This window comes from Poecilia reticulata, linkage group LG9 (assembly GCF_000633615.1).
Source record: "Poecilia reticulata strain Guanapo linkage group LG9, Guppy_female_1.0+MT, whole genome shotgun sequence".
NCBI lineage: Eukaryota > Metazoa > Chordata > Actinopteri > Cyprinodontiformes > Poeciliidae > Poecilia > Poecilia reticulata.
Window position 1 is genome coordinate 2691536 of NC_024339.1, and position 27895 is coordinate 2719430.

At 40.4% G+C, this 27895-nt stretch overlaps 1 protein-coding gene across 4 annotated transcripts in view; it reads right to left on the reverse strand.

Annotated features, from left to right (window-relative positions):
• Window positions 1-27895, reverse strand: part of bicdl1 (BICD family like cargo adaptor 1) — a 48133-nt gene that overhangs the window by 16988 nt on the left and 3250 nt on the right. The window contains exons 3-12 of one of the 4 annotated variants that reach the window (XR_534358.2): window positions 15435-15551; window positions 14238-14249; window positions 13113-13259; window positions 11889-12068; window positions 11588-11806; window positions 10701-10844; window positions 9595-9725; window positions 8724-8844; window positions 7482-7598; window positions 5698-5784 (exon numbers count right to left, since the gene is read on the reverse strand). Coding sequence is in view for 2 of the 4 variants with exons in the window: in XM_008417271.2 (XP_008415493.1) it covers window positions 5617-5784; window positions 8724-8844; window positions 9595-9725; window positions 10701-10844; window positions 11588-11806; window positions 11889-12068; window positions 13113-13259; window positions 14238-14249; window positions 15435-15551 (1239 nt within the window). In the remaining 2 variants the exon portion in view is untranslated. Of the gene's footprint in view, window positions 1-880; window positions 5785-7481; window positions 7599-8723; window positions 8845-9594; window positions 9726-10700; window positions 10845-11587; window positions 11807-11888; window positions 12069-13112; window positions 13260-14237; window positions 14250-15434; window positions 15552-27895 lie in introns of those variants that run through there. The other 3 variants (XR_001776928.1, XM_008417271.2, XM_008417272.2) reach the window with 3 other exon arrangements.

Below are 27895 nucleotides of genomic sequence, written 5' to 3' on the forward strand. Positions count from 1 at the left end.
AAGCCAGTCCTGAGCGTCAGACGTGTCGAACCTGGGCTCACGAGAGGAAAAAAAACTCAGCTCGTGCTCAGTGGTCCAAAGTCCTCTTTTCAGATGAAAGTAAAATTTTAATTTCATTTATTTTATTTTTTAAAATAATTTTCTAATTGATCTTCTGTAATATTCACATTTTCTGAGGCACTAGATTTAAGGATTTCATTTTCTGTAAGTCTTTAAAGTTACACAAAATGAAGGCTTGAACCATTTTAACTGATGAATCTGATAATGAAGGCATTTTACAGGAGTAAACCATACTATTTTTTTAGATTTGCAATTATTTTTAACCCTCCTGCAATTTTAAGAGATGGGGTCATTTGGACCCCATAACTTTTTTTACGGTGCTGCACTGATTCCATGTGCGCTTATCTGATTGTGTGTGTGTGAGTGTGTAGGGGGGGCTTCAGGAATTGACGGTCTGACCGGACAACACAACTAATTTGCAGCTAATTAAGTCATTAAGTCATATTTCCCACTGTCACATAAAATCCTAATAAAATACAGTAAAGTTTGTGTTTGTAATATGAAACTTGGTAAAGTTTAGGAAATGATGGTTAACAGCATTGGATGAAAATGTCCACTGAATCTGGACCCTTACATGAAATATAGGAGGAAATGCTGGACTCAAAACTGCAAATTGTTTTTTGTCCTTCCAGAGACTTTTTTTTTTATTTTTTACTTTTTAATCAGCAACAATTTGTACAGTATATTCAAAGTGCTGTTTATATCTGATGCACTGTTTTTGTAATTGAGCAGAAGGATTAAACGGATCAGCGGCTCCATTTGTCCAACTGTGGGAACCACAAACACAAGCGCTTCCAACTCAGAGAGACTGAGACACGAGGATTGTAAAGAGTTTATTCGTACAAAAACAAGGATGCTAAGAAAATTGCATGATAAATATTTTTGAATAGTTTGAAGTATTTTGTAACTAAAACAGTGCCGTCAGTCAGTGGTGAATGGAAGCACTCACATGGAGTACAATGATCCCACCGAAAGCACTAAATTCGAAAACGACGTCGGACCGAGGGAGAGATGAGTAACACAAACACACTCAATGGGATCTCTGTGTTTCCCACTGCAACACAACCTATGGCGGCCGGCATCAGGACGTCCAGGCACTCACACACACAGACACTGGACATGTTTTCAGATGTGAGGGAAAGAATTCATTCAGGCTGCAGCGTCAGAGACAAATTCAACCAGAAAAAAACAAACAGCATTTACATCAAAATAAAGTCAGCAGAATCAAACATAACTTTTTTTTAATTCTTTTTCCTGTAAGATGTGACATTAAAAAAATAAAAAAAACAAACAAGTTTAGTTCTTGTCCCAGTTCTGACTCCAATATGTTTGCTAATGTGATTATTGGTAACATAAAAACACTGATTGTGATTATCTCTGCTGGCCAGTATTATTATGTTATAAACTGATGTTTGAGGTTACAATTTTTTTTTTAAATTGGGCTTATTGTGCCGTTTTGCTTTACCGTACAGAGAAATAGTGTCTCCTTTTGCTATGTAATTTATGGAGTAAACTGTTCTATCAGGACAATATTGATAAAAATAACTTATCAAGTCTATCTTATGTAAGTAAATCCTTACACTAAAAATGATTATTCACTAGTCTGACTAAGGCCTGGAAATAATCTACTGGCTCATTTTCAAAACTTGTCTCTTGAAATGGCTCTTAAAGGGACTGTCGATTGTTGAAGTTATATGTTTTTAAGTTGTTAAAATCTTACCTTAATTCTTGTATACAGTACACAAGACTTTCTGTGTCTTCATTTACTAAAACATCCAGCTGATCCTGGAGGCAGCCAAGAAGAGCCAAGATTAAAGTGAAATTCTGACATCTTAAAAGTAATTTTACTTAAACATCATCGAGGTTTTATAATTTGAGCCTGTTAATCATTGTCATGTTTGGTTCAGATGCTTATTTACAAAAAAAATCTGTTGCTTATATACATCGATTATGGAGGTAGGAATTGGTGCAGCGCTAAAGATCTTCCTGACTACTCAGAGTGAAACATGGAAATGTTTCCAGTCAGTATAACTGTCTGATATATGAAAACAAACACAGAGGTTTTAGTGTGCGCCATTTTAACTTTTATGCCTTTATTTTCTATTAGGTAGGTGTGTATAAATGCTTCACATGTTCCATTCTCAGCATGTTTCACAGAGGAAAACAGTTGGTGTTGCACAGCCTCCAATCCCCATTTCCCTATAAAGACTTAAACCATCCAATGCAATGGTGACAGTTTATTAAAAAATATGACCAAAGTCACTTTAAATTTCTTGTAGTTGAATGGAGAGACGCACAGAGGTACAAGTTAGCTTTGGGCTTGGCTCTTCTCAGACTAGCCGTTTGCTTCAGGCTCTACGATTAGCTGGTCTCAATTTATGCCAGATGAAGATAATTATGTACTGCAGTCAAGATATTAGCTGCTCATACATTTTTAACAGAACCTCAGTCCCAGTTCTTTTCATTTTAAGTCATTACCAATAACGGATTACCTGAAAAAACAAGGCCCACACATTAGCATACTTAACTTTTAGGGCTGTTTATTCATGCCAGCCAGCTTTGTGTCTAGATAAGCTAGGCTATCTTATCTCTAAAACCAGGGACACAGCTAGTTAGGCTCTATCCCTGAAGTATCAAAGCACTGTAGCTCGATAGATTTGAATGTGGGTGGTAACATTCACAGTGACGCTAAAATATAAACTTTAGCTAGCTGCGTACACCCTTTTCTAAATTCCAGTCTTTGCTAAAATAAGACAAATTAAGCTAAGCTAAATCTTGCTAAACATCTGTTTACATGCAGAAGCATTTTACTGCCAGAAGAAGGAAATAAATAAATACAGGAACAGAATCGTTCTAATGAAATATGAAACTCATAAACACTTGGAAGTTTCTCATTATAGCAGAAGGTTTCTTCTTTTAGTGGGATGCTGCTCCTGTATCTATTCACTAGCTTGGGCAGTTAAACACTTCTGTAAAAAAATAGAATAATAATCTGTTTCTTCTCTTAAAGATAATTTAAATGTGGAGGCATTTTAGGATTTTGTGTTTAGGTCCAGTAAATTGCATCATATAGATAAAGAATTTGAATAAATAATTTGAATTTATGAAATTTCTCTCACTGTGTGACACCAAACAAAAGAGAAAAGAAAAAGAAACCAAAAGATGCTTCGTTCCATCAAAGGAGTTTCAATTCACAAGACATTAAAAACAGTCGACAAAAACATTGTACAGATATGTCTTTCTACAAAAAGATTTTCTGTCAAAAAAGTATGTTTTTTCTTATAAATATATCATCCAAACCTATTTGTCATTTTTTATAAAAAAATCATTCTTTGGGTTGATCCTTCCCAACAACCAGCTGAGATGACGTGAAGACACCTGCATAGGTTTGCACAGCTTCATTCAACACGAGCTCAAACACACACAGACATTAATGTGCCACACAGAAAATCATCCACGCTCAAAGATCGGAGCTCGCCTCGTTGTGTTTCGCCAGTGGAGTCAGAAATGTCCCCCAAGTATGGAAGCCCGCAAGCTAAGAAATCAAAGTGCCTGTGAAATATTGAAGCGAGAAGAATGGAGGTAGACCATCTCCAGTAGGAGTGAATGCAAACGGTCATGTTGAATGCTGACAGCTGTGGTACACTGACATGCTTTTAACTGGTGGGATTCATAGTTATTGTTCATATCATAAATCCTAACCCCTTCAAAAGCTGATGTAAACAAGAAATTTGGTCAACTAGGAAGATGACTGACATCACAGAGACAACACTGAGCAGTGCTTTTTCTTCAGATGATGTCCATGATGTGAGCAGTAGGAAAATAATACCACTAAGATATATTTAAGGAGTTCTTCCACCCCCACTAAGGTTTATTCATCTGTCAGGGACGAGGATGGAGAGTTTTTTTTAGATCTTTTTTTAATTTAGTTTTCCTTCTGTTGCCTAAACCCAATCCTATTTAAGCTGAATGTTTCAATGCAATGTTGATAAATTCTTAAACAAAGGATGAAAATTCATTATAATTGTTTTTTTTTAAATACAAAAGAACTAAGAAATTAAAGTAAAAAAAAAATAATTTATGTTCCCAAAGAAACTATAACAGGCCAGAGAATTTCCCCATGAGGCTGCCTGGCTTCATGCTCCTTTTGGACTGTTGACTGGTTTAGATGGGCTAGTATGGCTAAGTACTCCCTGGTGTTTACAATAAAATTGTTAAAACACAAATTAAAAATAATGTATTACAATTTGTGAAATTTTCAACAAAACTGGCGCCAAACAGTCAGGGGGAAATCCCAGCCTCTCCAAAGGGCCGACTTCTCACAACCTTGTTCTCATGTGGCTCATAATGATTGACAGACGTGTTGCCACAACATATTGTTTACATTTTGTGAATAGGATATTACTACTATGCTGTATGTCCACCACCGAAATGCCAGAATTTGAGCTCTAGTTCTTGGTGTAACACTTGGGTTCAGCCCCGGCTACGAACGCTAATCAAGATGTTGTAAATCTTAAGTTTTAATTATTCCCCAACAGTGATTTAGATTACAATTAAACAATAACTGTAAAAACCAATTGTAAACCAATAATTGCAAAATCTAAAATCTCAACACAGTCCAGGAAGCGTTTCTCAACAGAGCCTCTGTACTTAGCAAATAACGTAGGAGAACTGGCTGGTTTTCATCAGGCTGGCTGTTTTGTTTAAAAAATAAAAAATAAATAAAAAGTTGTTGCACTTAGAAACTCAGTCTGAGATCAAAGCAACTAGCTACAATAGCTACGGTGGTCAGAGGTTTCTTGAATTTTTTTTCTTTTTTTTTTTATTTACATTTTTAGAACTGCATTTTTAAAATGCCCATAAGTCCATCCATCCATTATCATACACTCTGGTTCCCAGTGGAGTCAGGAGGGGTGCTGGTGCCCACCTCCAGTGGTCACCAGTCCATCACAGAGCCCATAAGTCATCCCCTCCATTTATATTCTTCCATTTGGGAATTGACCTTTTCCAGTTGTGTTGAACACGCCATGTTTTTTCCCCTGACACATGAATAAACCTGAGACTCCCCATCGTTGTGTGTCCTCTGTCACTGCCACAACTTCTCTTTACACTTTAACACTTCAAACTTCTGCCTTTCCCCAGACTCCTCGGCCTGATAACTGAGATGCATACTGTACATGCTGAAACGCTTTAACATTGTTTTCCACCTCTACAGAGTTGGCAGTGGGTTTTGTAGGCACTACAAGGAAACCTTCCTCTGTGGAGGTAAACTTTGTGACCCTGTCCTGTTCTGTAAGACCAGAAAGCAAAGCGCTCTTTAGGGTGGATTGCTGAGCCAAAGCCTCTGGGGAATTTTTATTTTTTATTTTTTTTACCTTCATAAGGAGCAGAGCAATGGGTCAGATAAAGTGCAAAATGATCTGAACCTCCCCCCCCCAACATCAGCGCCCGTCTACCACCGCCTGTCTTTGGCTGAGCTGTTTACCCATACACCCCCTCACCTGCGTCTGTCTCTGCGTGTCTCTGCTGTGCTTTAAGGGCCAGTTCCAACAGGGCTCAGTTCTTTTTGAAAAAAGAGAAAAGTCTCTTGTCCCGCTCAGAGACGCGGCGAGCTCGCCTCGGGGACTGACTCCTCGACGATCCGGACAGCGCGCCGTGGACCGAGCGCCACTCGTCCTGGTGCTTGTCCATCAGTTGCTGGTCAATCACTCTGTGCATGTCGTCCTACGGCCAGAGAGGCAAAGTGAACGAGAGAGAAGGGAACCGCAGAGAAACATAAACACAGATAGCGCCAGCCTGTGGGTGAGGGGGGGATGAGATGTGAAACAGCTGGACTCTGTCAAGTTAACTGCTGGTGTAATAATTCAAGAAGTGCTGAAACAACAAGTCAAAATGCACAGTGTTGAGGTCTGATGTAACTCATAGGTTAAGTTAAAAAGGAATATAATTGAAGCAAAAACTAATACCGTTTAACAGCGATTACTAAAAGCAGTTCTATTCAATGAATTTGTCTGTTTTCTTCCATCACTGTGGAAGAAATTGAGCTCACATTTTGTGTCCTGTGTTGTTAGGTTCACGGAGACTCGATCTCCCACCACAGCACTTCCTCCAGGGTGAGTTTGGATAGGTTGTTGCAACTCCTGAGTTTTTTTTCTGCAGCTATTCTGTCGTAGTTTGGGCCATTAGCTGCGTCTTTGTTACAAATGTGCACAAAACTTTGTTTGGTTTGACATTCTGCTAATGTCTAAAAGACATAATTTCGCAGTTGCTGTGATTCCCTTGCATGAATACGTATGTTCACGTAATAAGTCTATTTAAAAAATCCATCACCCTCCCCCCACTTCCTGTTTTCTTCTTCGTGATTTGCACAAGTGGCAATATCAGGCTGTGACTTGCGTGATGCAAAAAACACGAGTCACTTTGGACAACATGGCTACCAAATTTAGCTGAGACGTCTAGGAATCCCTGTTTAGACGTAACGAAACATGCTAACATGGACGGTTCGTATCCTTTTCAACATTTGACTGTAAGACAAGTTCATTTTCACCTGCTGCACATTGAGGAGTGTGCACAAACATGTTCACAAACTCTCAATATATGCTTAAAAATGTAACTATTTATTAGGGCTGATTATTGAAATAATTGTCTACTAATTTAGTAATTAATCATTAACTGGAGTACAGACTCGCATAAAGGCAATGATTTGCTACAAAGGATCAAACGTTCACTAAAGGAATGTTAAGTTACTGCATATTAATGAAAAGTTTTTCTATTTGAATTATTTATTCATTTTCATCTTTTAATGTAGTTCTAATATTGTATAAAAGTACAGTAATACAGAATTTCTTTATCCAGTTAATCAGAATAATCTATAACTAATGTAATGTTTAGTTGCAGCACTACTATTCATATTTATAGGCTTTCTTGTTTTACATGTTAAAAAATAAGTCTAGTCATTGTGAACTGCAGGCTCCTCTTTATGTTTGGCTTTCAGCCACCAGAGGGCGCTGACAGGCTGCGACTTCAAGCTGGAAGACCATTAAAAACAAACACTCAGCACATAAAAAACACATTTTCCCACAGCAGAAACACATTCAGTGCCAGCTTGCATGTGAAGCGGCACCAATATAAAACCATCGGTCACTAAATTGTGATGGGCTACGGATCAGTTAAGATGACTCCAGCACAGTCTCCAAACAAAGCTTAAAGTGTTGCAGTAGAGAGAGAGAGAGAGAGAGAGAGAGAGAGAGAGAGAGAGAGAGAGAGAGGGAGAGGGAGAGGGAGAGGGAGAGGGGGGAGGTGGAGCAGGGATGATGAAGACGTGGATGGTTCTAGCAGCCTGAATGAGCAGATCTTTAGCATGAAATGACTCGGTGTGCCATGGTCAGGTTAGAGCGGTGAGGCAGCAGCTCAGGGCTCACCTCTAAGGCAGAAGGGGGGGAGGTACCACGGGGGAGAGAGGGTGGTACTGAAGTTGAGAAAGGCCACTAGATCAGAAACCACAAGAGCCAAACAGTAAAGAGCCCTGAGGAGGCGAACTGTGGGCGAGGAGAAGAGAGGAAAGAGCTGCTGGTTACAGAGGAGAGAGGGCGGGGAGGGAGACGGTGACGTGTCCCCCTAGTGGGCGCCGTCACACACAGCAGGTAAATATTAGGGCAAAGATTCTGTTAGCGGATTTAAAGCTACACTACGTAACTGTGTAGCAAAAATATGTTTTTCACATATTTGTTAAAACTGCCACAATGTGGTGACGAAACATCAAGCTCCTCCACCTCTTTAGAGCTGCTGCTGACAAACTGCACCGTTCCCGCTCAGAAGCAGCAAATGATTTTACTGCAATGGATTCCCAAATCTGTTTTTGGGTGCAGGAAGATTATTTTGGATGACATCCCACTTGGACCTTCTGATGTTACTCGTTCTGGATGCATACAGAAACCCTTCTTGGACTATGGTCAAGGACATGTGTCCACCATCATGTCTTTATTAACTCTTAGACTTGGACTATAAATAATGAAAATATGTAAACTGTACATGTTACTTTCTTTGGTTTCTCCTTTGGACTGCACTGCTGCACTTTGTTTTGTGTTATGTTTTGTTCTTCAAAACAATATATTTTTTGAGGGGAAAAAAAAAGCAACCAATCAGTGCCAGGAGGAAGGTTTTAGTGCTGTCAATCAGGCTAGTGTACGCACTGAGGATGTAATAACGGCGGAGAAACAACTTGCAGTTTCAGGAAAACTGTTTATCCGCCGTGATCAGCTGCTATTCTAACTAGCATTAGCATTCATGGCAGGGTATGTTGGTCGTTCCTGACTGGTGTATTACTGCAGTTAGCACTGGAAGCACTGGGAGAAGGCAGAGGAGCTTTTTCACAGATTATTATACATTACTGTCACAACATAATGATGATTTTAACAAATATGTAAGAAAAAAAACTTTTTTATAAAAGTTACGTACTGCAGCTTTTAGTCACAAATATGAGACTAGTTAGAGGAAGGGAATCAGGATGAGGAAGGTTAGTCTCAGTTCACTCAAATGGTGAATAAATGCACTTAGAAAAGATGCCTGAACAGGTTGAGTTGCACTACATATACAAAGTTTTTGTTTTTGTTTTTATTTTAAAAAGCTGCTCCTTTGTTTACTTCCTGTCCTCTCTGACCCACCTGCCAAGCCTCCAGCTGCTGTGACAGGTTGAGTTTCTGCTGGATGGCGTCCAGAAGCTGGCTGTTCAGAGACATGATGTCTATTTTACATTTAGCCAGTTCCATTTCCACACCCTTCTTCCTGCAATGCACACACACACACACACACACACACACACACACACACACAGACAGACAGGGAAAAAGACAGAACGAGAGAACCAAATGGGGTAAGAAGACAGGCTTCAGTATTTTTACATTTGCATAAACAAAAGCATAAGCTTTGTTTGAAAGTGTTGGCAATCTCTACTTCATGTAGATAAAATATGAAAGCGAAGATTAAAAACCCATTTTTACATCAAGTCAACATGTGATCGACCAACACAAAGTAGTGCGTAGTTTAACCAGAGAACATTATGAATAATGTCTTCATGACACTGTTGTAAAACAGAGGGCTTCAGTCAGAGGCTCCTTCAGAGCAGCTGTAATGCAGACTGCTACAGGAGAACCTCCCAGCTCAGCATCAGCAATATAAGCATTTAGTTTGCAGCTAAATGTTAGTTAATTTAGAGCTAAGTAAAACAAAATTAAAACTAAATATTTAATATAGAATCGGGAACTAAATATTTAAATTGTGAATGAAATATTTAATTGGAACTCTAATAATTGTAATTGTATGAATAACGAGGTGAAAACATGACTTTGAAAAATGAACACCCACATTTCTTTCTCTGACAGGTTAAATAAACCTAAATATTGCTGCCGTTTCTTTTTTGTTGCCTAACTTTACGATGGCCACCCCGCTTTTAACGAGTCAACATAAATCTCTTAAAGTACATTTGGCTACATCTGCATTGTTTGTGTCGGTGTGCTGTTCTGTGCTTGACCCTACTTGGCGATGGCGTCGTCTCGGTCTCTGATGGCGCTCTGGAGCTGCTCACTGGGTTCTCGGACGTCCGCCATCGCCCTCATTCGCTCGTTCTCTTCCCTCAGAGAGCAGATCTCAATGGAGAGCAGCGCCATCTGGAGGTCGCACAGGAGGAACAGAGGGGAGTTGAGAGATGAACACTTTGTGTATTCCAAACAGCTCAGCTGGCACGATTTAGTCAGAGTGCTGCTCATGTGTGAAATAATGATTTGACCCAGTTAAAGTGCAGCTGACGTCAGACGGATGTTTCCAGGACTTGTTTTCGAGCAAAGAGAAGAAAGTCGGTTGCCCTGGTGGAGTGAAGGCAGGTTGGAGTCATGTCCTACATAACAAACCTTCATGAGTTTCCCCATCAACTCTGCTATTCTTGGACCTAAGACAGACATTCCTTTAGAAGAAACTTCTGCATATGGTCTACCTCACAAAAACTCTGAATAAAGTCCAACAGAGTGAGTGGGAGTGTTGAAGGGGCAGTATTGTGTACTTTCCAGCCATGTAGTGGTATTTTATAGCACAATCAAGTAACTTTGTTAACTTCAGTTGTTGTGAAAATGCCATATATATCAAATATGAAAAAAGAAAATAAACTTTTTAATGTAATGCCTTGAAATTGGGCCTCTGTCTCTTTAAAAAGTCCCACTCTTCCTGAAACTCCACCTTCAGGAAGTCATCATGGCTCCTCTATTAACCCTTTGAGAACATTTTTACCAGAGTTTAACTGAGAAGTAGCTGATAATGAGCTCAAACATATGCACAGTTCTACCAGGTGTTTGCTAATTGCTGCTGGCTAGTCTAAAGGAGCTGAGTGGGGGAGTCACCCAGCTCAGAAACCTGAAGCTCCTCCTCAGCTAGGAGGAGGAGCTGTGTCTCGAAGGCGGAGTTAGATCCACCCAAGCATTTTGTACAGCTGAATTGTTGCTACGGAGATCAAAGGATTACTCAAAGAATCGATGCAACACTAAAGGAATGTTTTAGATGAGGGAGTAATGCAACATAATTCAAAGCTCAAAAACATTGAGCTTTGCATCAATGTTTTTGACACTGTTCCTTTAAGCTGAACATCAGAATACCTGATTGTGCATCTGCAGCAGCTCCTCTTCGTTGCCCTGTGTTTTGTGCTGCTCCGCTTCATAAAGCTCTCTGACCTCCTGCAGTTCTTCTCCCATCTTCCTCACCTGCTCCTCTAGTGCCTCCTCATCACTGCGCCGTGAACCCTTCCAGAAGGAAACAAAAACCCACTTCACAACACGCACCCCGGAGAGGTGTACAGTCACAGCTCAGATGTCAACAGTGCTTCTTTTTTTTCTTTCTTTCTTTTTTTTTTTAAAAATGAGTTCAAGAAAAATATTGCACAGGGTCAGTTTCAGAAAAGTTTCTGCACATGGATCCATACAAATCCGCCCCTGAACATTGTTTTAAACATGCCAAACCCTTAGGGGGCAGTGTAGTGCAAAGTTAAAACGTATGTTAGCCAATAAGATTGTTTCAAAACAACCATTACTTCCTGTTAATAATTAAACATGGCGCCAGGAGGTTGATTTGTGTGGAAAGATGTAGATTGAATTACTTTTAACTAGCATATTAGAATATAGAGTTAATAAAACACAAGACAGCGTTGATTAGGAATCATCATTTGCAAGTATTTATTGCTTGCTGCGACAAGTAATAAATGTCGCAGCTGGACCTTAAATCTTCGTTTTCCCACCAATGCAGTTTTCTCAAATGTCCACTTTGGTTGGAGTTTTTAGTAATAAATAAATGCATAAAAATTTATTTGTTTCCCCAGATATCCTAGCAGTTAGGTTTAGCCTGAATGGCAAAGAGTTATGTACTGCGGGAAAAATATGTACTACTTGGTGCCTCTTAAAAGAACCTCACTCAACTCAAAATATAATAATAATTAAAAAAAAAAAAAGAATTTAGAATTTGAGCCAGAAAGCCAGCTCTGATCCTTTACCGTAGACTCATTCCCATCCAGCAGATTCTGTGTTAACCTCCTTAGCTCTAAAAGGCTGGTGTGAAGGCTCCCTGTAGGCACATCCTTGACCGAGGACGTCTCCGAGGACTCATCCATGGAGGAGTCGGTGGAGAGTGCCGAGTCTGTGACATCGTTTCCCCGGAGATGGGAGCAGAGCGAGCGGACTTCGCAATAGGCCTCCCAAAGTTGTAGACGCAGCTGTAACGGGAAGAGTTTCGATGTTAGCGGTCCATGCTTTCAGCTAGCTATGCTACACGGAGAGCGGACGAGTCAGGGCTACCTGTTCCCTCTCTTGCTCCTGCTCCTCCTGCTCCATGCTCTGCTCTATCTCACACAGCAGGTTGGACGGGTGGGGGCTGAGAGTTTGAAGACTGTGCTCCTCCGTTAGCTCGGCCAACTTAGCCGTCAGTTGTCTGTGGGACACCTGGACCTCCTGAAGCTCCAGCTGGCTTTGTCGCAACTAGGCATAACAGAGCAGTTAAGTCTTTGAATTTGTTGCTATCATCCATCTGCAAAAAAAACAAACTGTCAGTGACATGCAAAAAAATGGATTTATACAACCATGTCTATGATGTAAACGTTTCTCAAACTTTACAAGTCTTAATAGTGTCCTTCAGCCTGAGTCTATATTACTATGACTAGAAAATAATGGAAAAAAATGGAAAGATTTGGAAAGCAAATAAAAGTTTATAAAAATAATGACTAAAACTCTGATCTGCTCTGCCGGAATATAGTCTGGTAGCTTCATTTCAGTTAGCTTGTTGTTAGCTTGAGGATAGTAATTATGTGTGAATTAGGAGAGCAGAAAGGTGCTATTGGCATAACCATGGTTACCTCCAAGGTAGGTGATATGGCTGAAAAACATCACAAGACAAGCTTTTCATATCAGTCAATTGATAATTATTGATTTTTTGTTTTGTTTTGTGGTGATGTAACCTTCCCTGTTTTATCAACAATTTCCTCTCCAACTCTTGTACTTATTTTCGCCTTGTGTTAAAACAGGCAGCACAGAGGTCCCTTCCCTCCAAGAAAACTATAACTAAAGTTGTTTTCTTATTTTGCACAGCTTGTTTTAACATCTGGAAAAGGAACTTTCCAGATAACAGTGAGCGTTTCCACCGGCCTGTGTCACATCAGTGGCCCCCTGAGACCTTTGCTGTGTGGCAATGCCTTAAGACGGAAAGGGCTCAGTGATGAAATTAATAAAGAATGAGATCAACAAGGTTAAAATGTTAAAATTGTGGATTTAAAAAAACTCAAATACACTGAAAACTGTCTGCCTCTTTGCAAGAACTTGATCTATTTCCCAGTAAAAAAAAAGTCCTGAAACTGGTTCTATTGAACTTCACTACACCAGAAACACAGCTGACAAAAAAACATCCAACAAGACAGGAGCAGAAAAGTTTGTGGAAAAGCAAGCAAAATCTTGTCACATTCAAAATGTTTGGTCCCAACTACTGAATTAGACTAAATAGCTATTAAGACCCCTTTGGCCTGGATTCACCTGAAGGTCCTTCTCGTGGCACTGCTTCTCAAGCACCAGCGTCCGCTCCCGCAGGTCGTCCACGGTGTTCTGCAGCAGCTCGTTCTCCTCGATCATGGCGGTCACCCGGCGCTCCAGCTCCATCTTCCTCTCCGACAGCATCTTAATCTAACATGTCACACGGAGGTGGTTAGACGCTACGCAGCGGAATACCGAGAGCTGAGTGGAGAAACTTGGTTGCTCGCAGAAAATCAAGTCATGGAACTGATTAAAGGCTACATTTGTTTTTTTTTGTTGTTTGTTTTTTTACCTCTGGAGCAAGCTGGGCTCTTGCACAAGATTAAAAAGTACTCCCACTGGTCTGAAGAATGTGTATTGCCTAGCACGAGCGTGGGTGTCGGTTGCCGCCCTCGTCCTCAGGAATGCTCTGGTATCCTTAAGCATCTACACAAAGCTTGGTTTGAGCCTGTTCATTACCCTGAAACTTCAACGGCCTTCAACCGAATCCTTTCAAAATAACAACTGTTTTCCCCCCTGAATCTGCCCGAGCAGCTCCCCCCCATTAAACAATAATCACATCTTGTTCCTTTTTATCCCCTGACCTACATCTGGTAGCCTACTTCACAAAGCGGCCGCTCGAAGGCGGATCTGTTGTGCTTCTCTGCCGTTTGAAGTTCTACGCTGGGGCATCCTGGGTTTTTACCTTTTTTAAAATATGTGTTTTTATGCGAAACAGACTGGAAAGCCGTTAGTCATCGGCACATGTCATACGAAGGCAACTCGCAGGGAAAGTGGGAGCATCCAGACATTGCAGCATCTCGGCTAAATATAGAGCAGTAGCCTCTTCGCCCAATTATAGCGCAGGCTCTGCAGTCTGGGTGTTTTCTCGCTGCAACAGAAAAGCTGAACTCGCAGAGCTCCTCATCAACACATATCATTACCACACCTCCTGCTTCTGTTGACACATTTGCCATGATTGATGCCAGAAAAAAAGACACCAGCGAATGGAATTGAGTATGTTATCATGACATCTACCTGACCTAAACATGAAGGATGTTCCCTGAAAACAGGGAACTTGTTTGAGGCAACACTGTAAAGAGGGACACAGACGTCACATGCAGCATGCAGTCTGACGGAACCACTCACTTCTAGCCCTTGCTGCTCCAGCCGAGACAACAGGAGAGGGAAGCAGCAACAGAGACAGAAATGTTAAGATAAAAGAAGACGAGAGTAATAATCAGTAATAATCTCATCCTTGTCGTCTGTCCTCTGAGAATTAAACTGACTGGAAACTTTAAAGCAAACATCAGCTACAGTCTAAACTTATTTTCTACTCTTTTTTTTCTTTAGCAAACAGTATGCCAGAAATAATGACTTATTTGAATTATGTTTTACAAGGAGTTTTAATCTGCACCTCTCATCAGAAATGCAAAATCTCAAGGTTTTGCAGCATAAACTGAGTTTTTCAATCAGTAACAGCAGGAAACTTAATCGCTAACCGGCCACTARTAAAACAACATTCTTTATGTGGAAGYTGGWACTGAGTGAAGAAGACTGTTAGCTGTATCACTGAGGTGTTTAAAAATGAAGTCCGCCAAGATGATGTATCCAACAGAATCATGTCTGCTTTTGATTCAGTCTGTCATAACGCAGCGTCAGACACTAGCAGGTCGCAGGAAGTTGAACGTATTAGAGTAAAGCTTTCATCTTAGGAGTTTTGTTCCGTCTGTTGTGGAACATGCTGGATTAGGAAACGTTGGCAGTTTTTTGGAAATCCCTGACTCTGATTGGCTGTTTCTGATCAGGAGTGATGTGTTTCTGCAGATGGCGGTAGAGCCACAGGAAGGAGGCAGAGGAGCTCAATTTGTTCACAGATTATGTCTCATACAATCAGGACATAGTGACAGTATTAACAAATATATATATAAAAAATTATTTCATCCATTTATCCATCAATCTATCCACCCTCCGCCTTTCCTGGGGTTGGCTTCATTCCAATATTAAGATAGACACTGAAGTTATTAGAAACAGAAATGTGAACGTAACCAAATGAATCCCAGCATGTCAGGATTTTGGACAGTTGTCAGATTTGTCTCTTTTAGAGGAATCATTGTTTTATTTCACCACAAATAAGGTAGTTACAATTTTAAGGCAGAAAGTACAAAACATATTATTAAGAGAAATCAGTATCAGCTAAAAATTGGTGATCAGAAATCATCCAGAAATTCTCTATGATCTCTGCATTTATGCACAAGAACTCCTTCCAGCATCACATGCTCCAAGTTTCAGATCATAACATCTGTGAGTGAAATGTAAGAGTAAAAGCTGCAGAGCGCGGCTGACCTCTGCCTGCAGCGTCTCCAGGCGTGTCATGTGCTGCCTTGTAGACACACTCTTCTCCCTGAAGTCGTCCCGTAATGAATGGACCTGAGTGGACAGCTGCCTCTCCACGTCTGCAGCCTGCATGAGGACAGAATGACGAGACATGGCAGATACTCAGTTCACTGCTAAATAACACATTTATGTAGATTTGTTCCGGTAATTGTCACAGTTTGTTCCAGAAAGTGGTGCATTTGATAGCTGGACCCCCTTAACAGCATCGTTTGTCACGGTCTTTATTAAAGCATCTAACAGAAAAGCAATCACTGCTAAATCCCTGTGTCATCACAGCTTATTGAGCAGGTGGGATCAGGGCCACATAGGCATGGAGGAAGTGACTGCTGGCGTTGTCATAACTGCCAATGTAACTGTATTTTCCTAAATAGAGTCCAATTTAAAGGGGAAGCATTATGTATGTTCCAGGAACATAGTAGCATTTTATAGCACAATCTAGTAACCATGATACCTTCAGTTGTTATGAAAATGCTATGTATATCAAATATAACTTAAAGGAAATTTTACTTTGTAATTTAACACCTTGAAATTGGGCCTCTGTCTCTTTAAAAAAAACTCTTATCCTTTCTGACAGTCCACCTTCAGGAAGTCATCACAACATGGCTCCTCTATTAACCCTTAAGAAGGTTTTTACTGGCTTTTCACTGAGAAGTAGCTCCTATAATGAGCTCAGCCAATGCTAAGTGGTAGATTGCTAATTGCTGCTGACTAGCCTGAAGGAGCTGAGTGGGTAAGGGTGCTCCGAAGGTTAGAAAGCTTGGAAACTACAGGAGCTTCCTTTTGAAGTTCAGACTTTATACACGCTGCACTGAAAAAAATTATTTAGGAAGCTTACATTTATGCATTTGTACAGGAAGAGAATGCAAACTAAAACAAATCAAATGGAACATTTCAATCATAATAGAAACATATTCAAGCCAGTTAGATTTCTGGCTGTGCTGAATATGTCTGGGTCATTGTTTACCAATGTCATCTAAATACTTCTCCCTTTTGTGATGTCATCGATCCATAAATACACAAAGCAGAATAAGCCTTTTTTTATCGTGTGCTTTTTAAAGGTTTCCATTTTGTAAAATCCTGCAGCAAAAATCCATACTTCACCACCCAGCTTTGTTTTTATTGTTCATTACACTGTTAGCAGGAAAAAATGCACTGATGAATACTAGCATCTTTAAATTAAAAAGGGGTAGTTCACTGTGTTGTGTAAATAAATCCTAAATTATTCAAGACATCCGGAATAGGTTTAGAGTATAAAGGGCAGGAGCAAAAGGTCAAGCTGTGATCTTTGGTCCCTTAGACGTTACTGCAGAAAGAACGGTCAGTCTCCTGTCACCACACGGACGCAAATAAACCAGAAAAGATGGAAGAAAGGAAAACATTTTTTACTTCTATGCCAGCTTTTTCCTTGACTTACATGATTAGTAAATTTATTTTGATTAATGGTTTATAGTTTGTTTTTTTGGAGTTATGATTCTATTTTCCAGCCTGATTTTGTATTTCATTGCTCTGCGTTTTGATGAGTTTCATTCCCGATATCTTTCCCTCATGTTTACTACAGCGTCAGTCAATTCACTGGATGTGTGGTTCAGTAACTAACTGCGCCAATCAAATACTTTGGTTCATTACTTTCTCTAATTTGTGCCTGTTTGTCTTAATAAATATTGCATTGTGTTTCACATGACAGGCTCTGCTTATGCTGAATTTCTCTGGCAGAAGAGCCCAGTGTGCCATTTTATAGGACAATCAAGTAACTGTTACCTTCAGTTATTTAAAAAATCCTACAAAAATCAAATATGACTAAAAAAAATTTTACTTCATAATTTAACGCCTTGAAATTGGGCCTTTGTCTCTTTAAAAACTCCTGCTCTTTCAGAAACTTCACCTTGTGGACGTCATCACAACATGGCTCCTCTATTAACCCTTTAAAGTAGCTCCTATAATGAGCTCAGCAGTTCCACAGTGGTGGATTGCTAATTGCTCTGGTTAGTCTGAAGGAGCTGAGGGGGGCAAAGGTGCTCTGTGAGGTGGAAAGTCGGAAAGCTTGGAAACTGCAGGAGCTTCTTTGTAGAAGGCGGGGCTAGGTCCAACCAGCTAAATGGTTGCCATGGAGATTAAAGGATTTCTCAGACATGTATGAAAGAATCAAGTCAACACTCCAGGTATGTTCTTGATGAGGGAAAAACATTATAACATGATGTAAAGCAAAAGAAAAGTCAATTTTACGTAAAAAGAAAAAAAGTTTGGTTCCAGACTACATCAACTCCAGTTACAAGCTTGTAAAAACATCAGACTGAGATCCAGATGTGAGAACCCAGTTAGAGACTGGACACAGAGTTACAATCTGTGTCTAAATCACTATCATGAGCTCATGCCTTTAATCCGCTCTGCCTTCAGAGGAACAGATGTGCACTTTAAACCATGCCGTGCAGCTGGCTGGGCCCAGTCGCAGCGACCGATCAGGTCACCGTGGTAACGTGGCATCTGACCCACTGGCCCAGTAAACAGACCGATTTAGAGATCACACTGGAAAACTACGAGGTTGACCTCGGGCTAGTACAGTCGCCAAATCTGTGGCTAAATTCCTCAGATTCCAGATTATCAGTGAAAGAGGCCAAACAAGGATAAAAAGAAAAGAAGAGAAAAGAAAAGAGAAGAAAAAAAACTGGGGGGAAGGAAGGAACCCAAAGCTCTCCCATCTCTGACGTTATCAGAGTGTCGGTTCCCCTCCGAGGCTGCCGGACGTGACTCATGCGTCAGGGGGTCTGAGGTGACGCACCCTCGCATCCGAACACTCTGTATCACGGTGCCATTCAGGAAAGCGCATTCCCATGGCAACGCCACAATTTGCATGTCACCCTGGTTGTCATAGCAACCAGAGAGAAGTGGTGAGGATGCGACACGCCGGTCAGGTTGTTTTCTGGAGTTTTCAGGAGTCACAGTCAGACAGTCCCAATCCGGTTTGGACCTGTCGTTCTAGCTGCTGTGGGCGACAACAGGTCGGCCCGACAACCACCGTGCTGAGAGCAACGCTTTGCACTGACTGGATGCAGATGCTCTGCTCTGAAACCTGGACAGATTCCCTCTGACAGCAGGCTGTAGAAGGAGCAGAGAAAAAATCCTGCTTGAGTTTAACGTGGAAGGAAACATTGTGTCACTGAGACTCCAACACAAGATGATATAAAGTGAGATTGTGCCACATTCAGGGTCACGTCTGGAGTTGAGGTATTCGCAGTTTTCCTGGTTGCACTTTCTGTGGCACTTGTGACCTTTACTCACATTAATCAGACACCGAAAAGGGGAAAACATGGAGCAAAGGTCCAAAGAAATCTAACCCCAGATGAGGACTAATGCCTTCGATACAAGAGGTGACCGCTGATGTCAGGCACTGCAACACTACATTTCCTTCTTTTCTTTTTTTAGTCTGTTTGGATGATCTCACATTTCTAGATATGTCCGCATATGACTACTTGTTTCACTGCTTATGGCTATACTTTTAAAGCTGCGCACAGCAAAAAGCCCAGTGTTAATTGAACTCTTTCAGTGTTTATAAGGCCCACACTCTTCAAAGTGTTAATATCAACTCTGTGGGAGTTAACAACATAACAGTGTTGTTAACTCCCACAGAGTTGATATTAACACTTTTTCAGTGCTTATATAGTCCACACTCTTCAGAGTTACATTAACACTGGGCTTTTTGCTGTGCAGCATGTAACTTTTATAAAAATGTATTTTTACTTATTTGTTGAAACTGTCACTATGCCAGGACAGTTTATGAGGCAGATAATCTGTGGAAAAATGTTACTGCTCTGCCTTGACCTAGTGCTAAGTATAAAGAAGATCAAATTCAGGAGGAGGGTCTTAGTACATGAGCTAATTGTCCATCACAGTGGTGTTGGTGCTGCCCATCCTTGTTATTGTACAGCCTGTGGTGAATTCTAAGGACAATTAGCTTGGCCAACGATGACAGCAGATAAATGGTTTTCCTGTAACGGTGAGTTGTCTCTCTGTGAGTACATGAGCTTGATTTACCGCACTAAGCCCCTCCTCCTTGCTCTTATTGGTTGATTTTGGTCGGGAGCAGTGAGTTTCTTCAGACAGGCAGGAGATGGAGGAGATTGATCATTTCACATATTATCTGTTTCATAACACACTGTCACAATATGACAGTTTGAACAAATATGTAAAAAAAAAATTCTATAAAAATTACTTACTGCAGTTTTAAGGCAGGTTTATCTGTGTAGTACATTTCAACAACAACAGTTCAAAGTGCTTCACACCATAAAAACATAATACAGTAACCAATTAAAATCAAGCAAATATACATCAAACATATTGATTAATGTTTCTGTAATTATGAATCAAAGGCAGCTCCAAACCAGTGGGACGTTTTTATTATTTTTGAAGTTTTGCTTTTTGTTCTCTAGTTTAAATCATTTTGTAAAATTTTTGGTTTGTTTATGTCAAGCAGCTCTTATGTCCATCTGATTCCCAGGCTCAGTCGCATGCAGTGTGTTAAACTCTACTAAGTAAGCAGGAATTGAAATTACTTTTTCACTATAGCAACAAATAAGCAATGATGAGCCCCCGGTGGCTGCTGTCAGCACTTAATTCAGTCAGTCCAGTAAATCGGAGCAAAGCCATAAAGCGTGAGGACGCTGAAGCTGGGGTCGGTGCATGTCCAGCCTCCTCAGAGCCTCTGGGGTGATGTAATTACAGAAAGGTCCCCTTCCTGCTGCTTTACTCTGATCTGATTAGGTTCAATGAGATTGGCTGACACAAAGACCAGCACACTCACACACACACACATTCTAGGACATTTAGTGTGTTCAGTGTGTTAAATGTAAGGCATCGATTTAATCAAACAGCAAGTGCCAATGTGATTTCCTGTCATTTGTTTTTAGTTACTGTTATAAATGAGTTCATTAGTCGCAATACTTTTTACAAAAATACTCTTCTTCTTTAGATCAATTCACTTTACCTGCTGTGATATCATTTATACGTTGTTTTAAAAATGCTATATACATCAAGTATAACTTAAAAGAAAATTGATTTTGTAATTTAATGCCTTCAAATTGGGTCTTTGTCGCTTTAAGAAGCTCCTGCTCTTCCTGAAACTCCGCCTTCAGGAGTTTCAGGAGTTTCAGGAAGAGCAAAACATTAATTCTTTAATGTTTTTACCAGCGTTGCACTGAGAATCAGCTCCTAAAATGAGTTCAGATGATGCGCAGTTTGACCAGCTGTTCCCTAATTGCTTCTGGCTAGTCTGAAGGAGCTGAGAGGGGGGTCCCGCAGGAATGTCTGATCTGGAATGCTTTGGAAATTGCAGCTCTGAATAGGAGCTTGGTCCACCCAGGGGTTTATGCACCCCTGAAAGGTTGCCATGGGAGATTAAAGGATTTCTCAAACATGCATGAAAGAATCAAGGCAACATGCCAGATATGTTTTTGACGAGACAATAACATTACAACATGGTCACTTTCATAATACTGCCCCTTCAAGGTTCCCAATCTTGTGACATTTATTTGAGAACATAAAGTGTGTTGCAACTTACTACTTGAAGGTTTCCACATTATGTGACAGTTCAACTCCATCTCAGACTTGTGACTTTATGGAATAATCCGACACAGAATACCGAACATCTGTGGTGTGAAAGGAAAATGTTACATGGCATTTCAATTCTTTGTATATGTAAAAATCTGAAAAGTATGATATGCATTTGTATTCAGCTCCCTGTATTCCAATACCTTTAAATAAAAATTCAGTGCCAACCACCACATTGGGGAAACACCCAACTAGGAAACAGTTGCTCTGGGTGTAATTTATATAAATACAGTTGTTCTAGAAAGGTCTCAGGGATTTCTTAGAGAACAAACGTTGTCATGAAAATCAAGGACCAAAAAGAGACAGTTGTGAAGTTAAATGCCAGTTTAGGTTAGAACGTAATACCCCAAACTTTGAGCATCTTACAAGGCTCTGTTCAACCCATCAACAAAAAATGGTAAGGCAAGTAGAACATTACTCAGAGAAACAGCCGAAGGGCCCATGGGAACATCGTAGGAACTACACAGATTCACAACTCAGCTGGGAGAATCTGTGAAGGGGATCAGCTCTCCACAAATCAGTGGCGAGAGGAAGGCCACAGCTGTAGGAAAGTTATAAGACTTAATGTTAGCAGTTAGCTTGAAGAGGACACACAAAAAAAACGTAGTTTTCTCACAATATTTTGTGGTACTATGGTGATTATAATCAGGGGCGGATCTAGAAAAATATTCATGGGGTGGCAAGAGGGGGGCAGGGATTTTTTCAGGGGTGGCAGTATATATATAGTTGATTAATCAATATTAATGTAGTATCGTTAATTATTTTTTACATCTTTCATTCTCCTGCTAATTGATATGTATTACTGGACTGGACGGCGCCTATTGGTCGCTATGTGATTCATTGTGTCCAGAAAACCATTTTATCCCAATGACAAGGAGAAATCTGACACAAAAATATTAGTAGCGCCATCAATTGTTATTAGATATATCTATTAAATACGACTTAAAATAAATATTTGAAAACTGATGTTTGATAAATTCTCCATTATACAAATCTATAAACAGTTTAGTTTCTGTTAGTTCTGTCAAGATGCAAGAAGGGACAAATTTCTACTTATATTGGTCAATCGTTTTATTTTAAATATGCTGTAGGAGCCGTAGTTTGACGACTGTTATAAATATCACCACGTTTTGCGAACACGGGGGATTAGCTCAGTTTTTGTCGCTTGTTTTTAGGAATTGCAGRKRATAAAGGTACAATAAAGCTGATAAACAGGTGAAGAACCAAACTAGACAGAACCACTTCTGATGGTTTGCCAAGGCAAACATCCAGTAAAAGTTCCACCAAGCCACTGCTAAGACTCTGGGGTCATGATTCTCGACACGGGCAAAAGAAGGTTCAATGTCCAAACTTATTGATTGTTCTTGGTGATTTATTTTCCTCTTTCACCAAATGATTACAGAAATCAAACTTTCATTTGTTCTCATGCTACCACTCTTGCTCTGGTAAAAGCCGTCAGCTCTCTTTAGGATTTTTACTAAGAACGCCAAACGGGGTTAACAAGAGAACCTACAGAATCATCTGAAGTGGAACAATCTTATTCTGATCAAAGAGTCAACTATGAGAGAGAGGAAGGGAAGGGCAGATGAGAATAGCAGGAAGTCTCTGGTGGCTTCACATCTCCTAGGTCCCCTCAGGCTGGTCTAGCACTCCCTGCATTCAGACTGAATGTGTAACATGTTACTATTACTTAGTCACGGCCCGTTGCTTAGTAATGAATCTGGACAGAAAGGGAAGAGAGAACAAAAAACATACACAAAAAAATGAAAACCGGAGCAGCGGTGCTGACCTTATTTTCTCTATTACCCTGCAGGTTTCCCCTGGCCTCCCCAGCTCACTGAATCACGCCATCCGAATCGATGCATTCAATTAGCCGGCACCAATTTCAAGGACTTGCAGAGACCACAGAATGTGCCGTCGCCCCACCAATCACAACATTCCCCGGGAAAATCTTTCCACATTCCAACAACCGGCTATCAACTAGATTAAACATTTAATTAAGTTAAGTGTTTTTGCTTTTGCAGCCATCCACAGCTGAAAAGAAAAGGGAAGACCAGAGTCTGATGAGGTGATGATGTTATGGCAACCGGTTGGGAGTGGGGTTTTGTGTGGACAGGAGCTGGATAAATCGGATTAAGATGTGACAGGAAGATCCTCTGCACACCCGCAGACCAGGGGTTAAACCTCCTCCTCATGGAGTCTTTGTTCCACACGGAGCTGCAGGTGCCTCGCAGCATATCACTGCTTCTCCCAAGAGAACAACACACAGGCACACACACACGCACACACACACACATTTTATCAGTTGAATCACAGCTGACAAGGTTATCAAAGCACCTCTGTATTGAGCTCCGGAGGCACTTTTTCCATCGCCATTAGTTCTCAGTGCCAAACTACAAAACAGACATCTGGGTAGAAATGAATCTGAGCATTTACTGTTTTTAATCTTTATGCAGATTGTCTGAATTTCACAGACAATCTGAGCAGCATTTCTGCTCCTATGGGAACAAGCAGATCACTGTGATATTAATTACACCACTGACAGCAACGGCTATCAGTGGTGTAATTATGAGAGGTACGTTTCCCTAATTATGAAAGGTAAACGTATCTACATGTTTGTAGTTACATTTCTGTTACAAATGTGCGCAAAACTTTGCCTCCAACATACAATTTTGCAAATGCGGTGTTTACATTAAATAAAGAATGAAATTAAAATCTTTATTCAGGGGTTGGAGCAACAAGCCTCTAATACTTTCACCTGTTGCTAACAGGCAAAGGCATCGCCAGGAATCCTGCCATGACAAAAAATTTAATTGGGCCCCTTTAAAAAACATGTATCTCCATAAGCCAACAGAGACAGTGTAACCAACAGTAACTAGTAGTTTCTGACGAGGATGTTATAAAGAAGCCCACTTTGACTCGCTGTACTGAATATTTGCTCTTCAGGGTTCAATGAACAGATAAACAAGGCCAATCATGATTGACACATTACATTTCAAGATCTTTATGCTAAGCTAATATGAGCTGCGTAATATAATACACTCCAAAAATGGTAATTATTACTTAAAGACATAAATGTGCCACTATTTTTAAGCTTTTCCCATATTCCTCTGACTGCAGAAATGTGTAGAATTTACTGATAACTACTTGATACATGTCAGAATTAGAAAAATATTTGTATTGCCAGTGATCCAATATGCATCCGCAAGATTTAAATGGAAATTAACTGTTGTAATATCCACCAAGTATCTTCAAAGAGTTGGTGGATGTTGTTGCTGTGGGCAGGAAGGATCATCTCCAGTATCAATCATTCTTCTAAAGACAGTGTTGCTGTCATGACATGCTAACACTTCAATATCCCTATTGCAGACACAATATCCCACAATCACAAGTCTTGGATGACACCATAAGTTGTTGTAATGACCTGGTAAATCAATCTAATCTGCCTCTACTGTAAATATCTCTCTGGCTGTTTGGTTTGAAAGCTGGGCAGAAAGATGTTGGGTTTGGGGATATGATTCTTGTCCATTACAAACTATGGAAGACATTTTCTCTGCTCTGCATGAACAAAAACTTCTTTTCAAGCCTCATGAGATTTGTGGTTGTAGTACAGGTGGCAGTAGTTAGTTCACTATTTGAGCTTTTGAGATAATGATTAGCGTCTCCCGGTCGTAAAAATATACCTAAAAAAGTATTGCCATGGATACGCATCATACCAACTGCCCAAAACTAAAAGAGAAAGAGCAAAAAACCTCCAACTGTATGTCATCCAAAACCAGAGGGGACAACTGTCCTAAGATGCAATGCCTCAACAAAAAATAACCATGAACAAAAATSTACAGAAAGAATAAATCAGAGCCACCCTAACACTATATAACCCATCCCAATTCCAATATGGGGGGTAGGAAGGTGAGGAGGAGGATGATGGTGGAGGTTGGTTGGTCAGTGTGGTAGAGTTCTCAAACACTCACATCATCATTCCAAAGATGAAGGGAAACTCTGTGATGTCACAACTAGAGTCCTGCTTGTGATGTCATCAGCTCTGTATGTATGTAACAAACTTCTACATTCTTGTCATTGCTTGCTGCACTACTGACAAGTTCAGWCGTTCGTAAAGCTCTTTCAAAGTTGAACATTGAGATCGTTTGCAGATCAAAACGGATTTTAACAAACATTGTTTTTTCCAACATGTCGAACCAAAGGCCACATTCCTCCAACGGTGAGATGAGACCCCAGCATGGAGCATGGAGAGCTGGACAGWATCTGCAAGGCTGGACTGAGAACAGAAAGCYTCCCWTTGAGTTACAGAGAGAGATCCAGAGACTTGGCTCTCTTTTGGAAAAGGAGAGAGCAAGATGGTTTRAGGAGAACCAAAAGCTAGTCTACGTGCAAAGAGAACTGGAGAATACAAAARCTGAGTTACAAGGGCAGAAAAGACTCAGGGAGATGAAGAGAGAACTACTGACAGGAGAAGAGTTTTCTGATTCAGAGTCTCTCAGACGAGCTATAATCACTTCCAGGGTGCACAGTGGAAAATCTGAAAACGGAGCTCCAAGACAGAGATGAACTAGGATCTCTAAGAAGAAAAGTGGCCAGGCATCAAGAACCAAACGGGGAAAACTACACTATTCCTGTAAAAACCACTTATCACCCTGCGTCCATGGATCTGGAACATCTATTAGAGAATCTTGAATTTCCTGATGCATCTTGCATCCTGATGCATTCTCCGAGTGTTAGTGGGGGTTTTCTTCGGGTGCTCCAGTTCCCCCCAAATTTCCAAAATCATGTAAATTGGGGTTATTGACCAATGTAAATTGTCCTCAGAAAATGTAGCACTAATTTCTGGAAAAGTTGAATTTGCAAACAGTTCGGATTGGAGAAACATAAAAAGAGTAATATCCGGTGAGAGTTGAACTTTCCAAAGGTTGCCCTTTGTCTCAAATTTCTAGCAGCCGTCAAGGTGTTGATGGGATCCATTTTGGTGGCCTTAGGATCGCGTCTGCAAAAAGGATTTCATCTGTTAAGTGTGGTAAAAGGGACAAGTACAAGTTAAATATATGGATATGTTGGTAATTTTTTTTTCCTTTCGTTCATTAAATGCTAGAGAAACGGAGGCAAACAGTAGTCTGTAGCTAAGCTAACTATGCTAAATGGTCGATAATCTCTTACAGTCTACCCACCTCTTGAACAAAAACTGAGCTACAAATTGACACTCTTGTCTTTTTCTCTCTCTCTCTCTTTGAAAACCTCACTTTATAATTTTTCTTGGCAGCATAGTAACTGTAGCAGTTGTTCTTGTCTTGTACTGACTGTTAACACCGTCACCTTCAAGCTAAAACGAACCATTTCATGCAGGTTCATGGGGGTGTTCAGTGCAAATATGGATGTGTGATTTTTGGTCTGGGAATGGTAACATTTATTTTTTACTTCAAAAAACAATTAAATAGGACAGGGCCCCATTTTTTCCCCATGTCTATGAAGAAAAAAAAACTGTTTTATGGAAATTGTCCTTACTTTTCCCCCTACTAACAGGTGCTTCTATGGTGCATTCAAGTACATCTGCACAAGATTGTCTATATGTTGACACAGCTCCAAAATAATTTAATCTGTTTTTCTTTGCTATTGTATAAACTCAGGTCTGCTTATTCTTTATCTACACCCTCCACTTGTAATGCTTCAACAGATTGACAAAAGCAAATTATTGTCAGAAAACTTTTAGTATTGTAACACTGCTGAATGAATTGGGGGGAAAAAAGAAGTTTACATTTTGTTTTGTTTCTTGACTGAAATGTATCAAACGCGCTGAACTGTTACTTTAAATACGAGGTCCCTATCAAGCCATCGTAATCTTCAAATTTTTATAATGTATATAACCCATATAACACGAATGGAAGTGCATTCTTCCCAGTGTAGAATGAAAGAACATAGATGTTGTTTTGGGAGCTATTATATTAGCAAGTGGCCATCCTGACTGAAGGAAGTGTTCATTTCTTGGTGTCGGCTGAGCAGATTGAGAAGTTCCTCTGAGCTTCTTAGAGCGGCTTAAATAAGAGCAGCAAAAACGTTAGCACTCTCAGTTCCATCAATCTTTCCCTCGCAGCCGGCCTCAGCTTACCCTGCAGTCTGTGAACCATTTCACGATAAAGCTTCGACGTCTGGCCCAAAACGGCTCAAGCTTTGTTCCCATTAATTTCTCCATTCATCTGTCTCTGAATCTCTTCGTTCCATCTCAGCCAGTCACAAATAACTGCACTCAAATCACCTGTCAATGAGCAGAGGGCTATTGCATAAGCGCATAGTTCAATCTCCGTAAATTATTGGAAGCCCTGCTTTTATATTTAGGACCTGGCATAATTCAGATTAAGTGAGAGAGATCAGCAGAACAGGGGTAGGTCCACCATGACAGGAGGGAGGGGGCTGAAAACTCATTTGGCTGAGCAGCCTGTGCTATTCCAGCCAAGCAAACAGAAACTCAACAGCTTGGCCCCAAGGTAACACACATACACATACAGATATACACACATAGTAAGTATTTCTACCTTCAAAAGTCTTTACATTCACTTCATTAATTCCTATAGCCTAATACTAACCAATACCCTAAAACTACCTGTAACCAGTACATACTAATTGTAAACCTAACCCCTACCGCTTAAAACAGCACCTCTTCTTATGAGGTCCTGACATTAGGCCCCATAAGAAACAATGTAGCATTTAAATGGTCCATGCACTGTATCAAATACAAGGCCACACAGACGCACACACACACACACACAAACGCACGCGCGCACACACACGTTTGTATTTCTACC